The following is a 22,074-nucleotide window of genomic DNA, read 5'->3' as shown; positions in this document are numbered from 1 at the left end:
ACCATTATTGTCTGTGTCATCAGAGTTACCATTAAAAGCCCAGGCACTGCTATTTATACGGTTATTCTAAACCCTGTTCTACTACTTAAACTGTCAGCAAGTTATTATTTTTGCAGTATAAAGCATCATAGGTCCCAGAGATTGTCCTAGCTGCTGTGCAAACACAGAGTAGGATGGCTCCTACCTACAGCTGTGACCATCTAAGGTTAGCAACAAGGGCAAAACCTGCACACAGAAGTAACATCAACAATCCCAGATCACTCCTTGCAGCCATTGACAGAAGGAAATGTTGTAGATATTGTTGTAGAGACCGCAACTGATGCGGTGGTTTTTAAAACAAGTTAAGAGGTGACTCACGGAGCAGCTTCGCAGCGATTCTCAAGGGCTCCTCCATCGGTGAGCCCTGTCACCCCGAGGAAATCTGAGCATATCAGAGGTGCGAAGTCAAAGGATTAAAGTGTATCAAACCCTTCTGTTGATCAGCAGCAAGGCAGGTTTTGTTTGCCCTGTACTAATCCCTCTGGTGTGGTAGGAAATGACACGGGCTGCTCGCCGTGGGCAGTGCTGGCTGGTGTTAAGCGGTGCCTGGTGGTTGTACAACTGCCCCATTTTCATGCTTTTATACTCATGCCGCATCAGAATCGGTAACTGTACCGGATGAAAAGCGTTGGCAAATTGGATTGTGCCTTAATCTCAGCTGAAGTGCTGTCTTTACAAAGAAGATGTAAACCAAAAAGCTTTAGGCTCCTGGCAGACAGGAAACGTGTAATACATAAACTGCAAAGATTAAGCTGCCCCTGAAGAGCATCTTCCCCTTCCAGCGACAAGCCTGAAGCAGGAGAAGCCCCTCACATGAATGTGTCTCCACAGCGATGATCGTACCTCTTCCCAGCCAGGCACAATGGCCGTCTTTGGTACCTTCTGTGCTTCAACACCTCCTTGCTTCTGGTGCCCCACGATGAGCCTGCGCCTGGAAACCGCTCTGGGGACAGCCACCGTCCCTCCCACCTAGTAGTGGGGTGTCAGAGCAGAGCCCACCTTGTGTGGAGACCCTCGCAGAGGGACAGTCATGGAGCGACAGTTTCTGAGGTAACCTCGCAGGGGGACAGTTTCTGAGGTACCCTGGCTGGGAGACCCTCACGGAGCGACAGTTGCTGAGGGACAGTCGCGAAGGGACCGTCGTGGAGGGCCCCTCGCTGGGAGACCACTGCGGGACAGCCACGGAGGGGCAGTCGCCGCAGAGCCCTCGCTGCGGGCCGCTGGCTGCCGCGCCTCAGGGGGCCCGTGCGCCTGACAGCTCCCTCTCGGAGCCGGGGCCCGCTCCCTCCTCTCCCGCCGCGGCTGCTGCCCGCGCTCCCGCTCGGCTCCTTTCTGCCGCGGCCGCTCGCACCCGCCCCAGCTCCCGCCCCGGGCCCCCCTCAGCTCCCCGCCGGCCCCAGCAGCGGCGCCGCCCGGGCTCTCCCCTCCGCTGGGGCCGCCTCTCCCGGCCCCTCGGGCTCTAACGGCGGCGGGGCGGCCCGGGGCTGGGTCTGACCCGCGTGGGCTGAGGAGAGGCGGCGCGAGGATGACCAGAAATAACGTTTGGGTTGGTTTTTTGTTGTGTTTTTTTTTTTTTTTTTAAATTTCCTGTGGGTTTTTATTTCTCCCCCCCTTTACCGGGGGGCTGCCGGAGGCTTTCCCGGCGCCGAGGCGGCGGGGGAGGGGCGGCCGCTCCCGCCGCTGCCCCAGACAGGGGGCGGGGCTGCGGCGGCGGGAGGGGGCGGGGGCGGCGCGCGCCGCCGGCGGGTTCGTGCCCGCGCGCCGCCGCCGCCGCCGTCTCCGTGGCTGCCTCCGCCGCCGCCGCCGTCTCCGCAGTGAGGTCACGGGTGGGCGGTGCGTGCGCGGAGCCTGTTCCGCTCCCCGGGCTGCCGGAGCCCCCGCGGCGCCGGGTGAGGAGCCGCGGCACCGGGGTACCGGGATGGGGGGGGGGGGTACCGGCAGGGAGCTTGTGGGGGAGGGGACGCGGCCGTCCCCGCGGCGGGGGAGGGGCGGGAGCGCCCGAGGGGGGGGATGGGGCTGAGGCGGGGGAGGGGCGCGCCGTCCCCGGGGGCAGGGAGCGGCGGCGGGGCGGGGGGAAGGGGGGTGCGGGCGGGCGTAGCGCGGAGGCGGCGGGGAGGGGGGGGCGGCGGGGTGCGGCCCCGGGGAGCCGGGCAGGGCGGAGGGGCGAGCCCGGCGGCGGCGGCGGGGGGGGAGGGGGAAGCGGCGAGCCCTGCCCGGAGCGGTGCCGGCGGGGTGAGGTGAGTCACGGCGGGGAGGGAGGCTGCGAGCGGCGGGTTGCGGCGTCCCGGGCCCTTCCGGGAAGGGGCTGCGGGGCGAGGGGCCGGTTCCCGGTGGAGGGGCTGGGGAGCGGCCCTCGTCTCGCTCTCCCGGGAGAGCCCGTCCTTGCCGGGTGCGCACGCCGCGGGAGAGCCGCTCCGGTGCCGCCCCCCGCCCGCCCGCGGCTCGCCGGGCGGTGGATGCGGCGCTTCGGGAGCTGCCCGCCGCTGCCAGCTTCACCCGTGTGCCGGGCTCGTCGTGGGGCTCACGGCTCTAAAGGAGAGCGCTCTGCTTTTCCTGATTAATGGGGAAACGCGTCCCTCCTCCGGCGCAGCAAACTCACGGGTCGGCATTGCCTGGCACTGACCTCTTTCTCTTCTCGCAGGTTATCTGGAAAGACTCAGTGTTAGCACAAGACATGAATTTAGCCGGTGGCCTGGATCTTACCTCTATTACTAATAACTCGGGGTGGGAGAATTCTGACACGCACCAGTGACATCTGTGCGAAAGGTGACTCTCTAGGGACGTTCTGGGGCGGTCTGGAGCAGCCTTTAATTTGGGGATTTCTTTGTGAACTGCCATAGTAACTCTCACGGTGGTGGTGAAATCATAAAGTTGGCAGCGCAATAAAGCAAGCCCTTAAGATTGTGTCTGATCTCCGAGAACTGAAAGTGCTGAATAAAATTTTCATACGACTTAAAGCTGCATTTTGGATCGGTTGCGTTGAGATCCGCGTTCTTCAAACTGAGGCCGTTTTTCTATTTTAATATTTAAATAGACACTTATTTGAAAAGACAGTCTATTTTTTAAAGGAAAAAAAAAAGGTCAAGGATGGACACTTGCATCAATGCATCGTTTTTTACTAAATTACAGGACTACTTTGTAAAATAGTGGGTAAGGTATGAAGAAAAGCCTTTTGTATACATATTGCAGTGGGTTTTTTATATTAGAAAACTGAAAAAACTATAAGACAAAAATTTGTGGGACCTCTGTTATTAATTTGATGGTATTACATGCAAAATGGGTTACAGTTGGAGGCTGAAGAAGTAACATTTTACTGAAAGGAGTGCAAAGCTCGATGTAGTCAAGATCACTCAAAATTGGTTTTTATATGAGCAAGCAGGAAAATGCACATTCAAGACTTAGTTAATTAAACTTCTGGTGTTTAGCAATGGAAAGCCCACAAATAAACTTCCCTCTAGGTCTAGTTTCAGACCAAAAAAGGAGTGGGATCCAAGAGGATGGGAGTCCTCCGTTAAAAAAAGCAATGACAGAAATGCATGTAAATAGCAAAGTACGAGTTGTAATAAATAAATTGCCAACAATAAAGAAGGAAAACTTGGACGAATATGACGAAACTGCTGTGGAGGCTGATGGGGAAACTGCCAAGCCAAACAGTACTTCCCTATCTGAGCCTTTGAATTTAAATCCAGGTTTGAAGCACACGTTGGCACAGTTCCACCTAAGCAGCCAGAGTTCACTGGGTGGACCAGCAGCTTTTTCAGCTCGTTATTCCCAGGAAAGTATGTCACCCTCTGTCTTCTTGCCTCTTCCATCACCGCAAATACTTTCTGGTCCGCTGCTCATTCCTCCAGACAGCTCTACAGAACTCACCCAGACTGTGCTGGAGGGGGAATCTATCTCCTGTTTCAAAGTCGGAGGAGAAAAGAGACTTTGCCTGCCTCAAGTGTTGAATTCAGTTCTTCGAGACTTTTCACTGCAACAGATCAATACGGTGTGTGACGAACTGTATATATACTGCTCGAGGTGCACTTCCGACCAGCTTCACATTCTGAAGGTTTTGGGAATTCTTCCATTTAACGCTCCGTCCTGTGGGCTAATCACGCTGACCGATGCTCAGAGACTATGCAATGCTTTACTACGTCCTCGCACTTTTCCACAAAACGGCAGTTTTCTCCCTGGTAAGAACACCTTGGCCCAGTTGAAAGAGACTGGGAGTGCCTTTGAAGTAGAGCATGAGTGCCTGGGCAAGTGCCAGGGGTTGTTTGCGCCTCAGTTCTACCTTGCGCCGGATGACCCGTGTATCCAGTGTTTGGAGTGCTACGGGATGTTCTCGCCCCAGACGTTTGTGATGCATTCGCACAGATCCCCGGACAAGAGGACCTGCCACTGGGGATTTGAATCGGCCAAGTGGCACTGCTACCTGCATATTAACCAAAAATACTTAGGGACGTCAGAGGAGCGGGAGCTGAAGCATCTCTTGGAGGAAATGAAGGAGAAATTTAGCGAGAAAAATCAGAAAAAAACTCGGTCCAAAGTAAGTTCACCTACTCTTGTAAAACTCCCAAATCTCTTTCTGCTCACACGCAGATACTTGTTTTGGAAGCGCGTTGCTTGCCTTTTGTAAGTGAGAATGCTTGTCAAATCAAGCCTGAGTTAAATTTGTGAGAGAGCTTCACCATGGAAATACATTTCTCATCAAAAGGTGCAGTAATTTCTTTCCTCTTTGGGCTGCAAGTAACTTCACTCGAGCTGGTCTGGCTTTGTTGGTTCTTGTTCAGTTCTAAAGTATGCAGTCTCTGGAAAATTCAGAGCTATTGCAGAAATTCTCATTCTCCCATTTGACCTCTGAGTATGTTCTATGCGGTGTGTGTTGCAGCAGCTGAGCAAAGCAGAAAGGAGCTTGAAAATCAAGTATTGCAAATTAATTCTTCATTTGTTGTTTTTACTCCCGCACACACACGTGCGGTGTGTGGCAACCTGGCTTGCTAACCACCCAGCTCATGACTTTGCATGTAGGATAATGGTGCATTGATAAGTTGCTGTTTAGAAGCCCAAAGTCTTGCTTGTTCAGCAATAGCTCTCTGTTTAAACCAGTTGTATAAATATGCCAAAAAAGGGGGTTTTAAGCAGCCCAAGTAACGAGCTGTAGGCCGCTATCTTGACAATGGTTAATAATAGATGTTGTATTTTTTCCTAAAATACTGCTGCAAGTCTGTGCTGTGGTTCAAAAATACAGAGCTTATTTTTCCCTTAGAGAGCTGCTGCTTTAAATAATAAGCATCAGATAAATACTGAACATCATAGAAGTTTCCATTCATAGAAGGTACAATTTTTTTGATACAATTTGATCTAAATCAGTTTTTAAATGGTTCCTACCCCACCATTATGTTTCTTTTCAGTGTATTTGGCATTTATATGTCTGTTTGGCTACTGGTTTGATTATATATCCATTTTGCTTGTTGGATGTTCTGTGCTGGATTTCAAAATAGCAGCAAGAGCAGGCCACATGGTTGAGCCCAAAAAGGTATATGCTGCAGGTTGACACCTTTCAGCATAAACTTCTGCAAAGTTCGTATTGCAGAAAGGCTTACTGTAGTAACAGGTATTTTTACAGTTATGAGAGCCTATAGTGAGGGATTTTAGCAGAAAATTTCCATGAAAGTCTCCAATGTGGCATGTTTCCATGTGCTGAATTAGTTGAAGATGCAGGTGAGTTCATAGCACGGAGACTTTGCTTTTCATCTGATAAAGGCAGTCTTTATTACCTACACTGGCATTGCAAGGATAAACTATAGTATGGTGGATGCATCAGTGGAAATAGTCTTCCATATTCACACCTATCATACTGCTTCCCTTTTCACAGCAGCAGATTTCAGACCATGAGATCTTTCAGTTTCATGTGTACAGCTGAAAAAAACAGCTGAAAATAGCAGTTAACAGTAATTTGGACTGGACTGGTGCCAATGAAATACAAAAACTTTCTGGAGTCTTCCGTTGCAGACCTGTATAGTTCTTTCTTACAGAGCAGCATATGAAATGAGAACGAGAGAGAAACTGTGAAAACTTGAACAAAGATAAAATGGTGGGGGAGGGTGCTTTTTTTGTTGTTGTTGTCTCATGGATATTCATCCGGGAAGTACAAAAGAGTATAAGAGTTCAGTAATAGGGGATTGTTGGAGCACAGCCTCTGTTTCCTTGTCCTGGGGAAGCTTGGGCTGCTTCTGTCATCTTTTTCCCTCATTTCTGTGCTGTGAGAGAGGTGTTAGGTGCAACGTGTAGACATTACCTTTTCTTATGCTCCTAGGGAAATTTATTTCCAGGATTTTCCATTTGTTTCTTACGGCCTTTGCCGAGTCAGTCCTCGGAAGTTCCGGCATATCTTTGAGGTTATCTTGGAGGGCCCACAAAGAACACTTGCCCTTGACTAGGTGTTAGTCCATCCAGTAATAATAAACGATGAATTAAATCCCATAGTCTCTAGAGCATCCTAGATCCTGTGCCTTGCCTTTTTCCTCTAGCATTTCACTCTTGAGTTCATTCACCTCGCAGTGCAAATTCACTTTTGCTTTCAGTATTTTAAGAGCAGATGATGTACTCCCAAGGTTAATTATTTTCTGTTCCTTCTGCTAGTAAGAAAGCTGTAAGCTGTGTATTTGATTGTCACCGAGTTTCTCATTTTCTGTGGCGTTCTAGACTGCAGTGTAACATCCACCTGCTCCTCATGGAACAGCTGTCACTAAGTCTGTGCTGATCTCTGCGCTGTCGGATCCTCGTTCCCTTTGACTTTGTGATGGTTTCTGTAATCGCTCTGCACTAAAACTTGTTTCTCAGAATAATTCCTTGAGTTCATCACTGTGTGTGTGGAAAAGCTCGCTATGTGGAGAGTTAACCTTTCTTCAGTAGTTTTGTAAATCCCGTCCATGCTAAAACTACTGGTTTAATGATTAGGCTGAAACCACTACTTACCTATATTTTTTTTTCCTTACAGAACAGCTTTGTACAACTATCTTAGAAGAAAAATCAGATATTTTTCATGTAGCCCTTTCAAACAGTTTAGGTGGAAGTCATTCAACTTGGATATATTGTGTTTACAGAATTACTTACGAGAATCTAAACTAAACAGATTGTTATGTAATGAAATGTACACACATATATTGAAGTAGATGCTTTATCTCTATTTTATTAACCTAGATGATGAGGGAAGAATCACATTAGAAAAAGACTTCATGTTTATTTATGGCTACTGTTCATTTTCTTTCCTAAGTAAAAATTTGAGTGCATGTTATGAAATTCATTTGCGAAATGCACACTAATGGATAGACAGTAAAGTCAGTTTCCATTTGAAATAGGTGGGAATGTAAAAATCTGACCTAATAATTTGAAAATAGGGATTACCTGATAGATAATTTCATATGTAAATTTAAAATGTGAATTCTGAAACATGGACAAGATGTGATTCAGAAATTAAAATCAGATTACTGTATAAGTAGAAGAATATATGTACATTATTTAAATTGCTAGAATGATCTGAGTAAGTAGAAGACATTTGACAAGTGTGAGGATGAGGCCATTTTTCTGGGGATTATTTGCTGTATTTCAAATCTTTATTATTTAAAGGCTTGGTTATGAATTCACTGTTCTGGAGTTCAGCTTACTTGCACCCTCCCTCCTTTTTATCTGTGTTGGAACTGATCTGAGGAACTGCAGGGGTGGAGTTTCATTTCTAGAGCTGAATTTAGGGAGCTGGAAGTTTTGACTAGAATATTGTAGGTGGGATTTGGTCTTTCTCATGGTCAAGTGGCATTTGATTCTGCAGACTTTGGTACAAACCACGTGTGTGTAACTGGGTACTCTCTTAACTGCCAGAGATGAAGTTCTGTGATGGTTTATTTCGGGGTGTGTAAATATAAACTTTTCTGATACTGTATCTTCTACACAAGGAATTGTGAAGATGTTGGAATGAGATGAAGCTGTCAGTACAGTAGGGTGTATGCTCAGCAATTAAAACTGAGATAGAAGGAGAAGGAAGGGGGTTTGGGCATCCAAGGTGGATGTTGTTTGGAGACTGACTGGGCATCAGTGTGCCTGTGGGAGGTGGTGAGCAACATCCTTTGCTTCACTTGTTTTTTTTTTTTTGTGTTCTTTTACCTATTAAACTGTCTTTCTCTTGACCCAGAAGCTTTCTTGCTTTTGCCCCCGTCCCCCTGGGGGCGATGGTGAGGGAGTTGCTGCGTAGGTGCTTGGCTGCTGGCTGGGGTCAACCAACCACACCTCACCCAAAAGCCCACTTCCCAAGACTATTTTAACACAATGAAATTAAGAACCAATTTCTTAGCTATGAGTCTTGTTTAAATACATGACGAGACACCTTTCACTTGAAATTAATAGTAACTTTGTAGTGGCGCATGAAGTATCAACAGTAACTTTGACTAAAGAGTAATTCCAAAAATATTACTTGAGACAAACAGAAGAAGAACTGTTACCCAAATACATAACAACACACGTTTTTTTCCTTAAGATTATATATTCTGATGCATTTGAATTAATTTTGTTACTGCAAAGAGAATGGAGTTGTCATAAAACTTTGTGACAACTGAGAAAGTTCTGTGTCTGGAACACCAGTAATTGTTCCAATTTATTCAGTTTTTGTTTTGTAATAAAGTATCTGGTAGGTGCTTACTATGATGTGGATACTTTATTGGAAAACGCTCCTACAACCTTCTGAGAATCCTAGATTCTGCTTTCTATGTCTCCCATTTTTAGTATGCCTCCGGCAGAGTTCCAGAAACCTGAGCAGAGCTTTTATATAGGTTTGTAAAGAGATTTTTTTTTTATTATTTATTTCATTGCTACTTTTCCCATAATGGGAAAATGGAGACCAAAGAAACTTCTGTGGCTTGCATCGCCCTGCATCTCTGCCAAAGACACCCTGTTTTGCACTACTCCAGTTTCTCTGGTGTGTATGTATTAATAGTGTAAATGCAGTTCCACAGAGGAGCATTTATGAAAATGTAAATAGCTTTTATCCATCTTTCAATTAGCTATTTACTTTTTTTCCTTTAGGCAGATTCACAGCAGAGCCTGGACTTATCGCAGTGGTATCCAGTTATAAAGCAAGAAGCAGAAACTGATCCTCAACCACCCTCCTTTTTCCATCCCAGGTAACTGAATTTTCTGTGTAGATCTGTAAGCGCTGTATGTACAGGTATTTATATAATTTTGGCTATTTAAAAATAATTAAAACTGAAAAAATGAACTTGTAACATGAACTGTTAAGAAAACTCTCAGGGATAGCAGAGCAATAATTGAACCCTAACTTTTTATGCGTTTTTTCATGTAAATATTAATGAACTGCTTGTGAGTGGGTTTTGGTACAGGACTCAAGCTGTGATCTATGAGTGTTCTTCAGTAGGCAATACAATTGAAATGTAATTACAGTTACCCTTTTCAGAGTAGAAATGACAGAAGGTAATTTTTAATCTTTCATATTATAATACAGTGCATGCATGTGGAAAGATGCATAGGGCCTATTTACCATGAGTGCAACTTAATTTCCTTTAAAAAAAGACTTGTAAAAGGTGTTTGAAGGCTTTCTTCCACACCAGAGTAATGGGTACAGACGAATTGTCTGTCGATTAGTTTCCTGGGTTTAGAAAACAAGTGAGTTTCCTTAACACAGTACAGAGTTTGTCATCTACATCAACAAGGGAAACAGTTTTTCTTGTACCTCTTACCCTCATCCCCGTGTGGTTCTGCATTTACTGTAGATGGGTGAGATCAGACTCAAAGCAACACACACACGTGAAACTAGTTCCCACACAAACATGTGAATGGTGGAACTTCTGTGATGGGCCCTCAGTTTGCTGTTTCTGTCGGTGCCTTCCTTCAGACCTGGAAGAAAGGAAAGTATTGAAGACAGCAATGTTAACTCTGGCATCATGACTCTGGTTCTCTTGGCACTGACCGTAACACATTTGGCAGTCTTTTCCCTCTGTACTAGACAAAAGCTGAGTGGTTAGGTTAGGGCAGTACAGAAGGATGCTCCCAGGAGTCCAGAAGCTCTGAAAATCCAGAGGGATCTCTCAGTGTGTGTGGGGAAGAAGGTTCATCACTGGTGTCAGACACATCCCAGTGCTGTCAGTGCACAGCGTTGCTATTTAAAGAGTGATGTGCTCATTCCCACTACACTGATCACTTCCCCCATCCTCCAATGCTAATATAAGGATTATGGAAATGCTAGAGAGTCTGGATTCAGGATTCTAGTTTCACTCTTTGCATTTAAATGAAGATTTCATATGATTTTTTTTTAATCAGCCGTGTTTAGAATGTCTTCTTGTTTGATAGCCTCAAAACCTTATCTAGATACATCTACTCAGTATAGATTATTAAGTAGATCATTAGGATTTCCTTTGCATAGGAAAAATAAAAAAAGGACATGCTTATTTTTCATTGAAGCCTTTAGAGTCTGAAATCACAAATTAAACTTACTGCTCTCTACCAGCCATCATTTATTATGCCTTACCTTTCATTCTTAATTTTACTGTTTCAGTTACTACCTTTATATGTGTGATAAAGTGGTTGCCCCAAATGTATCTCTTGCATCACAATATAAGGAAGTTGCAAAAACAACAGTCAAAGCTTCAGAAGTAATTAATTCCTCACCTGGACAGTCAGAGAAGAAGCTCAGTAGCGGAAAGCACAAAAAAGCTGCCTCGTATCCAGAGCTTTCTCTTGAAGAACAGGAAAAAATTGACTTGAAAACCGGTGTGGAGCAACATAAACGTTTAGGTGAGTAGTGAAAATGACGTTGAAGTCTTTTCATTTTTTATACCATATAATTTTGGAAAGCTCAACACCGAGCTAGTATTTTGTGATGTCACTTCAGTTTTCCAAAAATTCTTTTGACCTTTTTCTACAGTTTTCTTTGCATTTTTTTTTCACTCTGGAAATTTAATTTTCTGTGATTATTATGCTGTGTTCTTTTTCCTCTCTAGATCCACCCGTGTCAACTCGTTCTTCAAGAGGTGGAAAATCTGAACGTGTTTCTTCCAAAATCCCTAGGGACTCTAGCCGTTTTGAAGTAGGTGGTGATGTGCGAACCTTGTCCCCCACGCTCATGAAGGACATCAGTTGTGAAGATGACAAGGGAAGGATCATGGAAGAAGTAATGAAAACCTACATCAAACAGCAAGAAAAACTAAATACTATTTTGCGGAGGAAACAGCAGCTTCAAATGGTACAGTGCCAATCTGAGTGCATTTCAGCTTTGACACCGGTTAGCTGGTTGGTTCTAGAATCACTATCACATTCATTTAGAAACACCAAAACACACAGATCATTGTCCCCCCAGCGTGAATCCAGACACCAGCTCTTTAATATCCTTTATGCTCATTAGGTTCAAGTCCACTAATAGCTGGTGTGTTTTCAGTTTGCAACTACTGTGTTTTCTTTTATCCAAATTAAAACTACTTCTTTCACTTCAAAGTGTTTTCCAAACATTTATGTATTTTGGCAAATACAGTTTAAGTCCTCTAAAATGTCTCAGTTTTCAGGCTTTTAAATTAATATGCTAGGAGTGGTCTTATCACTGCCCTGTATAAATGAAGAATACCACCTTCCTGTTTCTATTTGATAAGCCCTTGTTTTTAGGGGGATTTTATTAGTCTTTTTTATTAATGGATGACATTAGAAGCTGGTGTTCACTTACACTCATTTCTGTTTTCTGAATTAAGGTAAATACTGGGTTTGCTTCTTACATTCATAGACCAGACCCAATATTTTATTGTTATTTAATGTTAAGCTATGAGCTCAGATAGGGCCCCAGAGCTGCTACTTTTAAGTTGTTCTGCTGTTGGAGGTAAAGCTTGTAGATAAGTTAAAAAAAAATAAGACTTTAAAAAAATACCAAAATGCTAGTGGAAAAGGAAATCAAACACATATATTTTGGTTTTTGATGATGCACTTCTTACATCTTCAAAGTATATTTTAGTAAATCAGTGCTGCTGCTTTCTGAGGTTCACTGTCGGAAGTTGTGAATCTGTTTCTGGAAGCTCCATGTACTTGCAAGTATAAACAATTTCTTAAAAATGAAAATGCTTACTGCAGAATTCCAGGCTGTCATTGATAAGTAGATAAATACCATTATCAGGCTGTTGTTATCAGTAGATAAACGTGCTCTTTTTCACTTCATTTTTCCAGATACACATTTAAATTCAGTTTTTTACTTTTCTGATCTTAGAACCAAGGTGTATCTGATCCCGATTTTTCTTGACAGGAAGTGGAAATGTTAAGCAACTCTAAAGCTATGAAGGAGCTAACTGAGGAGCAGCAGAATTTACAAAAAGAACTTGAATGTTTGCAAACAGAGCATGCTCAAAGGATGGAAGAATTTTATTTTGAGCAGAGAGACTTGGAGAAGAAACTGGACCAAGTGATGAAGCAAAAGTGTAGTTGTGACTCCAATTTAGAAAAAGACAAAGAAGCTGAATATGCAGCACAGGTGAGAAGGGAAAGTTCATTTCAAATCAAACCATATTTGGCGTATCAGGAAATTGTGAAGCTATTGCTCAGCCACTTTAAGGTTTCATCTTCTCCATCTGTTCTGATACCATAGACAAACACCAAAACAGGTCACAGTGACAGCAATATTTATTTCCTTGTTCCTTGATTGAAACTGAGGTAGAATGCAGCTCACAGGAACAAATTATAGTATTTATGAAATACTGATCTTAAACATAAGGTCTGTTACATCCCCATTTAAAACAAATTGTGTTTTTAATGTACATAGGCTTGCCCATATCTTGGAATTAAACATTCTCATCTTAGTTACAGAAATAAGCTATTCCTCTTTTTCTTCCTTTCATGTTAAAAAAAAAAAAGATCTGAACCTTTCAACACCCTGTTTGTCAGATTAATAGCATACCTTGCTTCTCTTTCTGTTTCTTTGTGGTAGAATCCTCTGCACTATTTGATGAGACCCCTTCTGTGCTCTACCAAAGCAGTTAATGAAGAGTTCTCTTGGAAATTAAAATCATATTTTTGTCTCTCATTCCTGCCTCTTGGGTTCATACGTCAAAACCTGTGGCGGTTTTTTCTTTCACTTTCCTTTTAACTTTGACTATTGCTTCTTTATGTTGGAGGTTATTCATGTCATTCCAGTGGGAAAAATATAGTTAATGCCAAAGGGAGCTGTGGAATGTCCCTTTTCAGAGTCAGTTGCAGTTCTGATTAAATGTATAGTGATGTCTTTTGTACTGTGTCACAGAAAACTAGTCTTGACAGGTTTTTTTAAAGTAAACAAAATCTAAAACTTAAGCTTGGTAAGGTTTTGTGGTCATTTGATCATAGCTGTGTATATTTCCTGTTCTCACTGTCTCAAACTAAGAAACAGGCAGTACTTGAGTGACAGGTTTTGGTATTTTAGGGGAGTAGGGCAGAGACTAGTATCATAAATCCTTCTCATGAATTTAATTTCATGACATCTCACTCCACAGATTCCTAGCCTTTGCTGCCAGAAATAATCCTCTCTGACTAAGGCCCGATTTACTAAACATCTGGTACAAGCCCTATTACTGCAAGTAACAACATGTTCTAATTTATGAAGATAATCATGTATAACATGTTTTATATGGCTTGTGTGGTTTACTTTCTTTAGAGGGTAAAAACCATAGATTGTTCCCCAAGCAGACTGGTTGATTCTTTTGAAGTTAGACTTTGAAAACTAAATACATCCCTTGCATTAAAATTTACTCTGTTATTACCTGTGTGGTAGAGCTATTCACGACATGTAATTTGAACCTTTTTCTCCATTTATCACATCTTACAATAGATTTTGGACCCTAGGTTCCAAGCAGTTGTCAGAAATACCCAAGTTTAACAGAGGTCCTGGCAACAGGTAACTTCCCCAAGCTGTGTATGCAGCATTTAAGAAAAGCCTGGGCAGCAGTTGCCCAGGCTGCCCTTTCTGTCTGAGAACTGTTCTGTGGACAGGGAGGAACCCTCTTTGTACATTAAACAAAATTAATAATTTGGGATTTGCAACTTGCTTAAATGTCTGTTCTTCTTTCTAGGCCTGTCTGAAGATGCACTAGGTATCTTCTCCCTCTTTTTGACTTCTTGATTGAATTGTGTCTTTTAATTGTTGCTTTACCCCGTCAATCCCAATAGGGCAGTATAACCAGTACTGGAATCTTTCCTTAGAGCTGGAAATCAAAACTCAACCAGGGATGTGCTTATGTAGTACGTGCTGCAACATGCAGGCAGTGAGCACTGTCGTACTGCAACAGTGCCCTTAATCAAAGTGGTGGAGTCAGAAGACTTGCATTAATAGCCTCTTGCTGTCTAAGAACTGCTGAAATATTTCTGATTATACGAAGAACTCTTTAAATATTTCTGATTATACAAGTGGAGATGAACGTGATGTTTCCCTAAAACCAGCACAGCAGTTCCTTTCTCCTTCATAGCAATTGGCCAACGCCTGTGATCCTGTATGCTCCTGCTTCTTTCATTCTCATGTCTTCCTCATTTTCAGTGAGGTCTATGCTCAGTGGTGATTTAAATCATAGATACCTATCATTATAAAGGCAGATGATTTTTTTTAGATTCAGTAAGGTCTTTTTGTAAGAAATAACTCCTTAAATCAATAGTAGAGAAGATAACTGGTTTCCAGTCTTCTCCCTGGTTTAACTGCTGGTAGTATATCTATAAGCAATTTGACAGTAATTTTTCCACACTTGAAAAAAAATCATCAGGTGTTTCCAGACCTCACTGTAAATAAGCTTTGATTACGCTTTACCAAGTCTTGCCTTTTACTAACTTCAAAGATGAAAAGATATTTAATTTCTGTGTTTAAACACAAAATACTTCACCAAAAAAATTGGACTTACATTTATATTTGAACACACCCATAAATGCACAGGTGGTTATTCAAAATTTTCTGAATGTCATTTTTGGTAATTCTGTTTCATTTTTACTAAAGGGTATCAGAAAACAGTGTTGGTGGTTTTGTTTGTTCTAGAAATGCATTCAAGCTTTGAAATAAGGCATATTTTGTCAGGTAAGGGAAATGAACCGGGGAAATAAAAAAGTGCTGTTTATTCTGGGCTCTGTGAAACGTCTGATGCAGACACAATCACAATCTTCCTGACAGGTTTATGTATTAAGACATGGTCTTGTGTGACAGTTCACATAACTACAATTTACATGTATTTAAAAATTAGAGTTTCCCTTTTTTTTTTTGTAAAATTGCAGTATGATGTTTATGCAACTTTGCATATTGATGTCATTTACTAATGGTGAAGTAGGTAACTGCATAATTCTTGATAACTGTAGAAGATGAGCTGATAAATACTGGTGAACTGAAACATCTGATGCACAGTGCAGTCATCAGTGGTATCTTGAAGTGAATAGCTGACATTTACAAATAAATTTGCTAAAATTTGCTCTGCCTCTATGTCTTCCCTCTCTGTTTTACAGCTAGCAGAATTGCGACTGAGATTGGATCACGCAGAGGCAGATAGACAAGAGCTTCAGGATGAACTGAGACAAGAACGAGAGGCAAGGGAAAAGTTAGAGATGATGATAAAGGAATTGAAGCTACAGATCTTGAAATCTTCAAAAAATGGGAAAGGAAAATAAAATTGGAAGAGGAAACATGACTGCGTCCTTCAAACAGGGTGTTTTGGTTTTTAATGAATTGTGAGCAGTTTCTGTGTGATAAGAAAAAGTATTCTCTACAGATTTCTATTTCCCAGACAAGTCCAGATGAAGATATACATATATATAAATAAATAGAGATAGGTATACATTTTTAGATTTTCCTAACCAATGAAAATCTGCATTTCTTTGTACTGGTGTTTTTCTCAAACAATGAAAAATACGAAACTCTTGATTTAGAGTGACCAGTTTGTCTATTTCTAATGCAGTCTTGAGGACTCTATACCTTTTAACATTGTCTGTTAAAATATATGTGGTGACCTTTATTTTGCTATCAATTGCACAACCAGTTGTAAAAGTACATGAAAACCATTCTGAATTCTTCAAGGTCAAAAATAGGTTGGGTTTCAGTGAGAATTATGTCTTCTTGAACTGGGGAAAGTAAAGGCAGCTTTTCATCTGTAAGGTAATACTCAAAATCGCCACAATGATAGATGATTGATCATCAAAAGTGATTTACCAGCATGAGTTTTTCCCATAATTTCATTGTGTGAAGTCAAGCTGATCTTTTCAGTATTTTCTATTTAACAACTCATCAATCTAAAGAGTTTTAGAGCCAGCATTTGCTTGCCATGCTGGAAGAAGAAAACATTAGGGGTTTTTTGTAAATTAAAAAATTTACAATTACAGTGGAATCCCTGGAAATGAAAAATTCACGTATTTTCTTTTGTTCTATATAGTAGGTGTGAAAGAAACATTAAGAAAAGGCTTAAAGGTGGGGCTTTTCCTTCTAGAAACCGAGAAAGCTTGGCTTAACTGGCTTTCAGATACTAATGCTTTCAAGAAGCATTTATTAAAAAATATCTAGTCATTTCTTTAGTACCCTAAGCCTCCACGCTTTGACCTTCTTGCCAACTTGTGGATTTTTCTTTCATTTACATATAACAGGCCTTAACTGACATTGTGGTAATAGCTTAAAAAATAAAATTCTGAGATACGGCACTTTGAAAAATCATTTTGATAGTCTCTGTATTTGAATGGCATGGTAATGTTACCATGGATTAAGAAATACAGCATGTTTGTTAAGCTATAACATTTGAAAATGTGTAATTGTACAGAATTACTGTTTTATGTATATATAATGTTTGAGTACTTCAGAAGTCTGGTTCCTAGTAGATTAAGCGCATGTCTACAAAGTTGGATGAAGAAATAATTTTTTGCACTTCTCTCCAAAAAGTTTGATACAGCTGACAGATGTTAGCTGATTATGTCAGTGACTAGGAATATTTTAGTAGATCTAGTATTTCACTACATAATTTTAACCTGGGCTTTAGCTTCTGTTTTTGAGGTACTTAGGTTTATTATTTTCTTAATAATTCATTTAATTTTGGATGAAACCACTAGTAAAAGCCTGCATTGATTTTTTTTTTTTTTTTTCTGAAGTAGTAGAACTGAAACTTTTGAGTTCTTTTTTGTTTCTCTTTTAGTGGTATAACAGGACTGAATATCACAGAGAAAGATAAAATTGCACATATCTTTGAATAAGGAATGAGGTGGTAAATGTCATGGAGTCACAGGATGATTCTTGTATAGCTGTGTACGATTTTCTTTATGAACTCTGTGTCATATTTACACTGACAATTAAATCAGGTTAGATGAAAAAATACCAAACAATTTCCTTTGTCAGTGTTGATCAGAAAAGAAGACCCAGATTACATTTTTCCCTTTTTCAACTCCATCTGCAAATTTTTGCTTTAAAAATAATGAAAAGGAAAAAGCCTGTCTTTGCAGCATGGTTTGGAAGGAAAGGTGCTGACTGTAAATGGTTCTGGTTGTATATGCAGCACTTGCTTTAAAAACAGAATGAACGTTTTATTGTAACAACCACCAAATACATGGCTGTAGGGAGAATAGGCAAGAATGTTGATATAACTGTGATGATTAGGGAATGGAGCTTGAAGTAGTCCAGCTTGATTGACAGAACCTGCATTGGGTTAGCTAGATGAACAAATAAGAAAACACCATCCTGGGAAACTGAAGAGTTTCATCTGGGTATTATTAAAGGATCAGAAGATACCGTTTCTAGTTGCTTTTCAGTATCAGTGTTTTGAACCAGACTTGTTCGATTGCCAGTGTAGATAAGGCCGTACAGACTCGTTTAATACAGCTGCAGTAACTAATTTACCACAGTATTTATAGCTTAGCTGTTGAATGTATGGAATCCTCATGGGATTGTTATATTAGAACACTGTATATTCCGTTTCCATTTGGGTCTTGTCTATGTTACGTGACTTCTGCTCGAATTTCCCCTCGTGCCACTGGTTGATTTTCAGCAGTGGCCGTTGCAGCAGAGTACTAGTATAGCCCGGGTTCCTGTGCCTCAACCAGCTGTTAACTGGCTTATGCTGTAGACTATTCAAATGCTGGTGGCCATAGTTTGTATTAATATTTTCACTGTTGCGGGAACTCAAGCAGCTGTGAGAAGTTTTAGCGATTCCAGCTGCAGATAAGGCCTTCTAATCGTTCTAAAACATCTGGCTGAATAAGCTAATGGAACATTTATTAAAATGACTTTAAAAGTAGCTTTGTAAATATTCCATTTAGTTAATCTAAAGTTAGAATGCATTTTAAATTATTGTAATCCTCTTAAAATTCTTAAATATTACTTTCAGGCTCTTTACATAACAAATAATTTTCATATGTGTAGACTTAATTTTATACTGATTTTAAGTAATAATGTATACATGAATGTGCCATAGATTTTTGTGTGTTCACAGTCTTTGAAAGATAGTTTTTTAGTAAATTGTAAATACTACCGTATCAGTTCTAGAACAAAGATATGTTGACTTTTTTTCACTACCTTATGCTAGTTATATTGAATGGTTTATTTTACAGCCTAATATAGGAACTTGGAATGCACACTTAAGGGCCCTCACTTCAGTGCACACTTAATGGTAGAAACTAATTCTGTCGTTAGGTCCTTGCTTTTAGCCATAGCATGCTTATTTTGTTTATTATTATTTGTTTTGCCTTCAGTTATTGCTTGCTAATCTTTCAGGCAGGAAGTCATTTTCCCAGATAGTTGTGACACAAAGCCTGTAGGAAAAAAAATCCTAAAATTGTCCATAATTTTGAAAGTTGCATTATTAAATACCTAGACCAAGATCAGTTGTCTAGTTTGAAACAAAGTCAGTAGGATTCAAGGTGAATATCTAGTTTGCTCCTATACTTTTTTAAAAGAGAACTTTCACATGCTTTGTGTACTTCAGTCAACAAGAAAAAAAAATTGCTTAGAGTAAAACTCTTGTAATTATGGCAGTCTGAAAGCACCCTTGTTCGTGGTGTAGCCATGCATCCCTAAACGAAAGAGATTTTTACCAAATCTCCAAACTTAACTAAGTCTGTGTTTTAGTTTTTGTAAAGCGTATCGTTTAGTTTGAATATTTAGATAAATGTAGTTATGTTTCACATTCTTAAACTAATTTTATTCTATATTTAATATATTGATAGCTTAGGTGTAAAATCATTTGTATATAGTAAAGGCATAATGCAATTAGTGAAGTAGGAAAGGTTGAGTGGGAGCATAAAGCTACTGGTGGCCTGAAAAAATAAGTCTTGGCCCATATTTTAGAAGTCACAATGTTTTATTCATATATTCTTGTTTTATGTTGGGGGAGGGGATAGCTAGAATGTGTTATGAAATTTTTGGAAAACTTTCCTAGCATTAGTCATGAAGTCGGCCTTGAAATGTTGTCACGGTCAGCTTCCTAGAATTCACTTGTTTGTAGAGTATATATTTTGATTGTCAGTAAAGATAACAAGTTTGTATTTTTTCTGCACTTAATTCGTGTCATTAATCCACACAACAGTTTTCTATAACCTGGCGAAGTCGACAAAAGACGTTAATTACACCTACCTGTTAATCTGTGCTTGGAATACTTCAGTAATGTTATTTAAGATGTCAGTAGTAAGCAGCAGAAAGCTGCAAATTTCGGGTTTTGTTTTGCTCCTTACATTTGTAGTGTGAGTATTCATCAGTTTTCATTACAAAAAGTTTGTAGAATTTTGTTCGTTGCATATTTCTATTTCAAAAAGACATCCATTTTTTAGCTTTTGTGAAAGCTTTTATTGCTTACAAAATGCATGACAATTTTGGGGTGTGTCTCCATTACTTAGAAAATTGTTTTTTTCAGGGTTAGTGATTCAGTTGGAAAATGTTTGGAAAATGAGTTTTAAGCACTTCATCAAGCACAGCAAACAAATGGTATAAAATTTTGCTATTTGAAAAATGATTAAATGTAACAATATCAATCGAATTTTTTTTTTCCTTCGAATATAGATACCTCACTTAAAGGAAAGCACAGCTGTACTGTATTTAATTCTGGGAAATAATAAAAGGTTGGTCTAAAATATTTTGTTGCCATTATGTTGCTTTCTGTGATTGACAAAATCTGTTTTTGTGTTTTAATACTCTCTCTCGAAAGTATTGATGTTGACATGCCAGTATAATTATCTCAAATTACAGAAAGTAGCTGCAAAGCCAGAGTCTGTGTTAGCTCAAGGCAACAGGTTGAATGACTATTCTGAAACCATAGTAAAATCCTGTGAAAAACGATCAGTGCATTCAACAATTTTTAATACTTTGCCAATGATGTACAGTCTTATTGTTAGAGTTGCTGTGGTTGCATTACATGACACACAAAACTGTCCTCTACCTCACGTGAGATTTAACAGATATTTTATATGGTTTTAGTAAACAAGATGCATCTATCTGGTCACTTAGTTTACAAATTTTGAATTATATTTATTGAAACATGACATACTGTGCTCTTAGCTTATACCTCAATTGTATTTTGTGCTGTTATCCATTTTCATGCCTTGTAAATACTTGTATAGATTGTGGATTCAAAAGCAAATAAAGAACTGTAATGGCCTAACACTTGTCTTTGTAATATTTTGGAACACTGACTTCTAAACTTGACCTTTTGAAAGGTGATTGGTAACAGTGCTTTTCTAAGGAGGCTTGATCTACTTTGATTACAAAAAATTAAAACCTGATCACGCTGAAACTTGTTAAGCACAACTCCCACTGCCTGCAGCAGGTCCTCAGTTTTCTAAAGGACATTTTTAGCAAAATCTACAAGATCAATAGCCCTCCCTCACCATGAGCCCATTTCCTAAAGCTCTGTGAAGATACTGACACTAAGATTTCTGTGTATTTTCATAAAAACTTGGTATTTGTAGGTGTAAATACAACCGCTTGTGTATTTGGCACACTCTGTGGTGCACAGCTTTTGTTGCTACTTGACCACTCCGTTTGAGTTGTTCACACCTCTCCTTAGTAGCTTAGTAATGAACAAGGTGAGAGTCACACATTACCATATAAAATGCTAAGATTTGTAAAAAAGTCAGGAATGAGAATTACAGTTTGTTTGCTGATGGAAAATAAGCCCAACAGTGACACTCAGGGGTTCTTTGTTGTTACAAATCACATGGTCACATTGTGTAACTTTTTTGTCTACCATCAGGGAGCTTAAACAGCAGAAAATTCAGAATGGAACAGAGAGGCAGGAGGCAAGGAGAAAAAGGGAGCTGTTCCTGTAAGTGACACGTGAACGGGCCTTCCATTTAGGTTCAGCATCCCCCACTTGTAACAGTAGACTGTATTCTGCTGGTCACTTAAAAAAATCCAGATTGTATTAAAAAAATATAACTTGTACTACAAGTAATATTTTGGAGATTTTCTAGGTGATATTATTGATACTAAGGATTTGGGCTTTTTTGACAGGTAAGCAAGTGCAGTCACTTACATGTACTTCGATTCCTTCCCCTCAAATTAGAGCAAAAATGCTTTGTCCTTGTTTGAAGTACTGGTATTGCATATAGAAAATCCTGATTATGTTTCAGATTATTGAAAACCCTTAATGCTACCATGTACTTGCCTGTATTTTACAGTTGAAGAGAGAAATGAGCAGGATTAACCAGGATGAAGATGAAATTGGTAATGTTTTGATGAGCTCAGCCTTTAGCATGGAAGAAAATTAACAACTAGCTGTACCACTCAAAGAGTTAACCCTGTTTATTTCTGGATCCCACATTATATTTTTACACTGCTGTATTTCCAAGTGAGGGAGAAGCTATTGGGCTGAAAACCCTGCGAAGGAAAAGTTCAAGGTGAGTCATTTGTATGAGAAAAAGTCATAGGGTGTTAGCTTGTGTAAGTATGACTAATGGCAACACATGTCATTTGTCAGAAAAAACAATGCTGATCAACGAAAAACTGCTTGGGTGACAGGGTTAAAAGATTGATTTTTAAGGTGTTCACACTGTTGCTGAAGTAAATGCATGTGTAGCGCTTGCTTTAAAAATGGCAAATTTTAA

General features: G+C 40.5%; 1 protein-coding gene across 2 annotated transcripts; it reads left to right on the top strand.

The window, feature by feature from the left end:
- The first annotated feature begins 1,817 nt into the window (after positions 1 to 1,817).
- Positions 1,818 to 20,621, top strand: SKIL (SKI like proto-oncogene). 2 transcript variants are annotated; one of them, XM_074912278.1, is made up of 7 exons: positions 1,818 to 1,928; positions 2,681 to 4,573; positions 9,103 to 9,200; positions 10,589 to 10,827; positions 11,034 to 11,275; positions 12,314 to 12,538; positions 15,514 to 20,621. In XM_074912278.1, the coding sequence occupies exons 2-7, from the start codon at positions 3,467 to 3,469 to the stop codon at positions 15,673 to 15,675; spliced, it is 2,073 nt and encodes a 690-aa protein (XP_074768379.1). In that variant the 5' UTR covers positions 1,818 to 1,928; positions 2,681 to 3,466; the 3' UTR covers positions 15,676 to 20,621. The 2 variants fall into 2 exon arrangements, with proteins under 2 accessions (XP_074768379.1, XP_074768380.1); XM_074912279.1 differs by lacking the exon at positions 1,818 to 1,928 and adding an exon at positions 2,254 to 2,276.
- Positions 20,622 to 22,074: the final 1,453 nt, after the last annotated feature.

This window comes from Athene noctua, chromosome 8 (assembly GCF_965140245.1).
Source record: "Athene noctua chromosome 8, bAthNoc1.hap1.1, whole genome shotgun sequence".
NCBI classification, from domain to species: Eukaryota; Metazoa; Chordata; class Aves; order Strigiformes; family Strigidae; genus Athene; species Athene noctua.
The sequence above is the reverse complement of the archived record's forward strand: the minus strand, read 5'-3'. Positions and strand labels throughout refer to the sequence as shown.